This window comes from Mastigoproctus giganteus, chromosome 5 (assembly GCF_048544385.1).
Source record: "Mastigoproctus giganteus isolate SK-2022 chromosome 5, ASM4854438v1, whole genome shotgun sequence".
Classification (NCBI taxonomy): Eukaryota; Metazoa; Arthropoda; class Arachnida; order Uropygi; family Thelyphonidae; genus Mastigoproctus; species Mastigoproctus giganteus.
Genome location: NC_143579.1, coordinates 17713364 through 17721225, shown reverse-complemented (window position 1 = coordinate 17721225; position 7862 = coordinate 17713364). Strand labels below are relative to the sequence as shown.

General features: G+C 34.0%; 1 protein-coding gene across 2 annotated transcripts; it reads right to left on the bottom strand.

The window, feature by feature from the left end:
* Positions 1-2067: 2067 nt before the first annotated feature.
* Positions 2068-7555, bottom strand: LOC150085210 (serine hydrolase-like protein 2). Of its 2 annotated transcripts, none has more exons than XM_090373099.1 (2): positions 7458-7555; positions 2068-3243 (listed from the first exon to the last, which is right to left on the bottom strand). In XM_090373099.1, exon 2 carries the CDS (start codon positions 3228-3230, stop codon positions 2256-2258), a length of 975 nt encoding a protein of 324 aa, XP_090229225.1. In that variant the 5' UTR covers positions 3231-3243; positions 7458-7555; the 3' UTR covers positions 2068-2255. The 2 variants fall into 2 exon arrangements, with proteins under 2 accessions (XP_090229225.1, XP_090229224.1); XM_090373098.1 differs by lacking the exon at positions 7458-7555 and adding an exon at positions 7083-7183.
* Between the last annotated feature and the right edge of the window lie 307 nt (positions 7556-7862).

Below are 7862 nucleotides of genomic sequence, written 5' to 3'. Positions count from 1 at the left end.
ATCATATGAAATAATAATAATGGCTTGATACTTGGTATAACCCTAAATTTTGCAATAATTTACTGATTTATTTTGTGGTAGTTAGTGTTTTATTTTTCACAATAGTCCTGGAGACAACTATGTTTGTCTTTATAGTAAAGTTAAAAAAACAGTTTTATTTTATATATTGTAAGGTTATACCATTGTTTTATTTGATATCTAGATTAAATTCAATTATTAAAATTTGTGGTATACCTATTATTTGGCCAAATTTAACACACATGAAATCATTAGTTGTATTCATAAAGGGCGGAGAGGAGTGGATTCATTTATCATTTTAGGGCACTGCAATATTACAAATTTGGACAGCACTGATCTCCCTAACATTAAGTTTATAATTTAGTAAACATTAGGATTCCTAACTTAAAATTCAGCTATCTTTGTGACTTTTGTTGTGATGAACTACTATACACACCATTGTACAAAACAAAAAAAAAAAGTGTCCCATCTGTCACAGCCTGTCATCTAACCCTTGATCATTCTGAAATTTAGCAGCATTGCTTAATACAACAACAAAAATGATAAAGCAAATTATTTTATTAAATATTTGAAGCTACAGTTCAATATCTTTATGAATTAAAAAGCAAACAAACAAGACGCAGGTGGAGGTGTCAAGCCTCTCCATGAGGTAATGAAGGTTTATCAACCTTCAAAACATGCAAATAGGCCAGTAAGCACATCTGTGATACAGCACCAACTTATATTGAAGTTCATCTTGTTCTCTTTGGTTATGTAAGAATAAAATACACTGCACACACAAGTATTACATAAATTTTGTAATAATCTCTATTCCATTACTATTACAAATTTCCATCGCACTCTTCCCATGCAATTTTGTAAATCAAACAGCATTCCAAAAGCGAAAATCAGCTTTGCCAATACAGAAGAAATGCTGATGAAATAAAGTAAGTAAAACATACCTAGAGCCAATACACCAAAATTCAATTAATCATCACAGGTCAAATTTTGTATATACATGTCCTCTACAATTACCATGCACCAAAGTGTGTGGATGGATAGAATCCAGTGCCCAAGTAGTAAAATTTCAAATTTTAAAGTCAGATTTAGGAGACAGTGAAGTATATACACAAACATGGCCAGCTCCTACACTTTATAAACCATATCCTTAATACAAAAAAAAAAAAAAAATTCCTGTGTGCAAGTATATAGCCAACTCTTTCTAACTGAAATAACAAGACTTCCAGTCTTACTATTTCAGACCTCATATTTTGATCTTTGTATTTCTATTGAGAATATAGCTTTATTTTATATTTGTTAATAGTCAGAAATAATTTTCATATCAATCATTCATATATACAACTAGCATTGAGCATAATCAATTATTCCAATAACCGAAAATACTGATTATATGAAATTAGTTAATTATGAAATCGACAACAAGAAAACCGAAGAAGAATGTAAAATGACAGAGGAAGAATTTAGCCAAATGATATGAAAACTAATGAAAAGGTGCTGTTACCACTTAAACAATAGTCTCTTCCCCCCGAACTCCTTCCATCATCATGGAAGGAGTGGAAGAGAGCAAGTAATTTCCATATAATCAATTATTTTGATGCCCATAATTGATTATTTCAATTATGACTCATCTCTATTTACAACCATTCAACATTCAGTTAAAACTACTAGAAAAGTCAGACTTCATTAGTCTGAATTTCCATTTATTATTGTCCATTATTTTGTACACTGAGTTAGTAAACTTCAAATATATTATGGTGGAATGCTCTACTAAACAGTAAATAAAATCTCTTGATATATAAAGCATTTAATACTATTTAAAAAATAAAATATTTATAGTAATAAGCATTCATTTCTTATTATGCAACTATAAACTATTTAATGAAACTAGTTTCATTATCTAGTGTGGGGAACAAGAACAAATATTTCAATAGAAAAGATGATCAGATTAAAAATACATTGTAGTTTATAACGATATAATAATTACAGAAATATGCTAAAAAGACATTAGAAAAATAATTATGTTAATATTACTATTTAATACCTCCCCCCCATACAACCCTTAAAAAAGATGTAATAAGTGCAAATGGACGTTAAAATGATGGTTCAATCTTATTTTATCTTCTCCTAATATCAATTTTAAAATAAATCACCATTCCTAAAATATTCACAGTTCAAATTAGATAAAGTTGATTTTTCTGTTCATGAAAGGGCACTTTCAAAGTTACTAATTTTTATAATTAAAGATTGGAACTTTTTAAACTATCAAAGAATGAATTTATAATGGGTGCAACAATTTCTGGGTTGTTAATATGAACAAAGTGATTACCTTTGACTTTTACTAATTCAAAGTTTTTACAGCATTTTTTATATATGTCAATAAATTCATTTAGTACCTCTGGGTTTTTATTTTGATATTCATAACTTGTAGAATCTGCTTTAATTATCAACAAGTTACATTTCATATTGGAAAGATATGCCTTCAGAACATCATGTGGGAATATATACATTTCTGGACACCACAGACGAATATCCCTTGAAAACACAACTCCCTGTCCACAAGCGGACATTCTTGAACCTCTTTTCAAAAGAATTTTAGCAGATTCTTCTGTCATTTCACCAAAAACACCCTCAACAAGTCTTTTCACAGCACCATCTTCAGTATACACTGGAGGTGGTTCCTTTCCCTTTTGACTGTTTTGAATAAAACTCTCCATTGCAGCTTTTGTCATATGTGGAATTCTCTCTGCAGCCCTAGAAGCAGGTTTAATTATATCTAATGCAATTACTGTCTCTATCATTTCAGAATATATAGCAGATGTTAAAATACCAATTAATCCTCCTAAACTATGACCCAGAATAGTAAAATGCTTCCATCCAAGATACTCAGCAACATGTTTCACTTCAAGGACTCTGTCTAATAAATGATAAAAACACCCAGGAGGCTTGTAAGAAGATAAGCCATGGCCTAGAAGATCAATAGCAACAATATGAAGATTTGGTTGTAAAATAGGTATTAATCGGTCAAATGTACCCGCATTGTCTTGCCATCCATGAATTGCTAAAACAGGTTGGCCTTCTGTACCCCATTCCTTAGCAGCAATGTGACCAAATTGATGAGGAATCTGTAGTTCTTGAACTGACCTTGAAGACATTGGAGTGCTATGATATTTCAGGGGTGTGATACAAATATCCTGAAAACAAGATGTCCTCATGAACAGACTCAAGCTGAAACCATAAAAAAAGTACAGTAATTAGTTTTTTTTAAAGCTTTTTAAAATAAAATTTTTTTTGTATTAACACACACACACACACATATATATATATGGATTAATACTATGGAAGACTGCATTACTAATTTCTAAAATAAGGAGTATCATAGAAACAATTTCAATTCTGCACCCAAGTCAACTGGCTGCATAACTTCAGATTTTTATGTTTTAACTAAGAGCATAACCCCTCCCTCCTGTCGTGTCCAGAGGCACATTCAGGGGTGGGCAGAGAGGACATATGCCCCCCTTAACAAAAAATTTGAAATTAAGAAACAGAATGCAGGAGGCGTTCTAAAAAACCATCAAAAGTCTGGTCACCATGCTCCTCTTACGATGTTACCTGGACCTGGTTGCTATGCCCTCCTCACAATGATACCTGGATACATCACTGGTCGTGTCTGTCCCCATTGTACTCCCCACATTTAAATTCTGCAACCTTTATATCTGAGTGACACCATGTCTCTGATATCCCCAAATTGCGTGCATCTGATAACTTGATCAGTACTTCAAAATCATTAAATTTATTTACTATGCTCCTAGCATTGGTGTACATATATGCAGCCATTTTTATTCTTAGTAACCTAACATAGTGCACATATTTTCTTTTTTCGTGTAGAAATCCAACATGCCTTGAAATCTTTGACACCTTATTTTGAGGCTGTTACATGTTCCAATACAAGCAGCACAAGAATCATGTCTCTACCTGTGGCTCTAGTTAATCTATTAGCCAGTGCACCCCCCCCCCCCAACCTAGCTGGCAATTTTCTGACCCAACTAACACTGCCCCAATAGCATCAGCAAATCGTTAACACTTATCAGTTTAAAGCATACTGCATTTGCCACAATGAAATTCTTCACACGGGCACACCCACAGAGGGGAGGCTAAATCCCTTTCCCCTTTATATAATCAGCAAATTTACATACCAAAAGTTCCTGTGTGTACCAATATTTCTTCATTTATTATCTCTTGATGGCACAAAGCAGCTGTTAATGCTATTATCTTAGCAGGGGTTGATCTAATCAAAAGCTAAACTTAATTTAATTCATTTACAATAGTCATTACATTAAAATATATAAAAATAAAATTTTGTATTTTTTTGGCTATTCACAACCCAGATGCATTTCTTATAGCAACTTAAACATGTTTTAGTATTATTGTTGGAAACAGGATGAAAGGAAGCAAAGCAAAGCAAAGCAAAACATAACACACACACACACACTACATTTGTCCATGTTCAAATAATTTGTTCAAATCTTTAAATTTATTCAAGCTATCCCTTCCACAACACTAAGTGGAAGTTTATTCCAAAATCAATTACTTGTTCAATGAATTAAAATTTTTGTGTCTTCATTGTGCAACCATTCCTTTGTTAATTTAAATTATATATTCTTGTTTGAGAGTGTGTATCATCTGAGACAGATACCATCAAAATTTAGTTTACTTAATACTTTTTAAAGCCTTATACACTTCAGTCAAGTAACTCTGCAGAAGCCTGCAGAGTTACCTGACTGAAATTTGCAGAACCCTGGTCTTTCTTAGTAAGAATATTCTTTTGCATCTCAAATTAATCTTGTTGCTTTCTTCTACACCCTCCCAATAGATCTGTCTTTACAAAAATTAGATTTTCCAACCTGTATGCACTGTTACAGATGTGGCTCAACCAATGCCTTAATACAGGATTATCACCTTTGTCCTTGCTGGCAAAGTTCCTATATATCACTGACTGAGCTGTTCCCATGATGTTCTAACAGCATGTTTACACTGCTTACAGAATTTCAAGACTATACAGTTAATCTTAAAATTTTTCATACTGCACTACCATGAGTTTAATGTCATTCAAATGGGTATGTTTAATGATATTATTCTATCTGAATGGAGCACCTTGCATTTATCACTGCAAAACATCAACTACCATTTTTCAGCCTATCTGCTTTGTTTATCTAGATCTACTTAAAGCAGCATACCCTGCTTACTGACATTAAACACTATCCTCACCTTTGTATCATCAGCAAATTTACATATCAAATACTAGACATAATACAAAGTTCAGTAATATTAAAAACAGTAAAATGGTACAACACCAACTCCTGAGGAACTTCAATCAAAATGGTAGTCCATGAAGAGTAGTGGCTATTTATAATTTATAACTACTCTTTATCTCCTAACACCTAACCATCCCTTTATCCATAGTGCTAATTTGCTTCTAATTATTATTATTATCATCATCATTAGCCATATAGTGCAAGGAAGCCTAAGGCTTTTGCTGCATCAGCCAAAAAAAAAATTTGTGAGTTACCCTGAGAGAGAGAAAAGCAGAAAGGGAATCACCAAGAAAGAGAAGAATGATGATATCCAGCTCAGGACCCTGGGTGTGCCAAGCCCATACTCACCAGATGTTAGCCCCTGGGGTCTAATGACACAATGCTACAATTTATAAAACAGTGGTGCATGGCAGAGTACCAAAGGCTTTACTGAAATCGAAGTATATCATACAAAAATTATTCTTTAGCATTATTACTGACATAAGCTTATGCAGCATCAAACAAACAATAAAAAAAAAAACCCTTCCCTTTTCACCTATCCATTCACTCCAAAAGTTTGCCCAGTTCTTCGTCAAATCTATTTAACCTATCAACTTTCACAATGACAGATGGAAGTTTGTTCCAGCAATCAACCACCTGCTGGCTAAAGGCAAATTTATGCACATCTATTCTGCAACTGCCTTTCCTCAATTTGAGTTTATGCCCCCTGAAGTGCATAATCTGGCCAAGAGGCACAATCCATTAGCAATGAGCTTGCTCAAACCATTAAAAGCCTTATACACCTCAATCAGATCACCTCGCAGTTGCCTAGTCTCCAGACACTGCAATTTGCAGAACTTAAGCCTTTCTTGGTAAGGGCACCCCTTTATTTCTCTCACCAATTTCACTATCCTTCTCTGTACCAGTTCCAGCAGCTCTACATCCTTCCTAAAACGAGGCTTCCAGACCTGTATGCAGTATTCAAAATGTGACCTGACCATTGCCTTATACAAAGGAATAATCACCTCTTTATCCTTGTTCACAAAAATTCCTGTATATCATTGACAAGATTGCTATGACCTCTCTGGTAGCTTATCTGCACTGCTCAAGAAACTTCATATTTGACTGCATAATTGCCCAGAGGTATTTTTCATTTTCCACTACCCTGGGTGTAGTACCACACAGTTGGTATGTTACTCTGAGGTTACTGCTACCCATATGCAGTACTCTGCATTTGTCAATGTTAAATTTTAATTGCTAGCTCTCAAGCCCATCTGTCCAACTTTTCTAGATCCTGTTGCAGTAGCATATTGTCATTAACTATCCTACTAACCTTTACAGCATCTGCAAACTTGGACATTAAGCCTGATATGACTTCATCAATATCACTGATAAATATAGAAAACAACAGCGAACCCGGGGTGGGGGGGGGTTCGATTGAAATCGACCAAAGAATAATCGATTGTTGGAATAAACTTCCACCTAATGGTCTAGATGTGGGTAGTTTGACTAAAAGGAAGGTTTGGTCATATTATCGAAAGGAATATGGAAACTTAAATTCTGATTGGTGCAACAGAACCTGACTTCCTAGTACATTTAATTATATTCGAGTATTTGGCAACGTGATTTCAAGCCTATTCCTTAATTATTATTGATTTCACGCTAACCATCCAGCAATGCCTTCTTCAGTGTCACTTGTTTACTCCAATCTATCACGTTACTAAAATACTATAAAATTTTGAACATACTTGAACAGCACCTTTTATTACATACCAGTAACGAGAAAATGATCTCGACAATAATAAAATAGCCATTTCGTAATTAAACTCCGTCCAAGCTGATGCCGTTGGTGTGCTGAGAATTTTGGACACTGTACTATATAAGAATAGACCGAATCTTTTTCAAAATCACCCGGCCTATGCGAGAATATACATGAATATTACAATCTCATCAGCGGAAAAACATATATAATTTTCAATAATTAATTCTACAAGGAAGAGTGCAGAATTCCAACACATACGACACTTTACGTCCAACAGATCTAATGTGCACATGAAAGCAATAATACTGTAGTATTATTACTTTCATGTAGTATTTTTAATACACTCTGGTACACACAATTAACACATGGATGCATATTTAACTTACCAAAATAAACGAAAGAATAAAACTTAAAAGCAGACATAAACATAAACAATATACACAGGTGGCCAGAAACGTAACGCTTGACTACAGCTGCAGGGCTAGCTCGATGTTTTGAAAATGAATAAACAAATGTTGTAAATAAATTTTTATATCAAGTACTTATTTCGAAATATGTGAAACACCCCTTCTCCGAAGTATCTTATCTTAGATTATTGTTATAGTGTTTTAACTGCAACATTCATCATATGTCTGTAAACTGCGCGTGTATGTTGTTTAGTTGTGACCCTCATGGGTACCATACTTGGTATAATCATCGTCCTCACCACGCCGAGTAGAAAAGGCCTGGATGCGAATGATATCAAGAAAACGAGGAATTTTTATGCGGCCTTTTCTACAACCCAGCTGAGC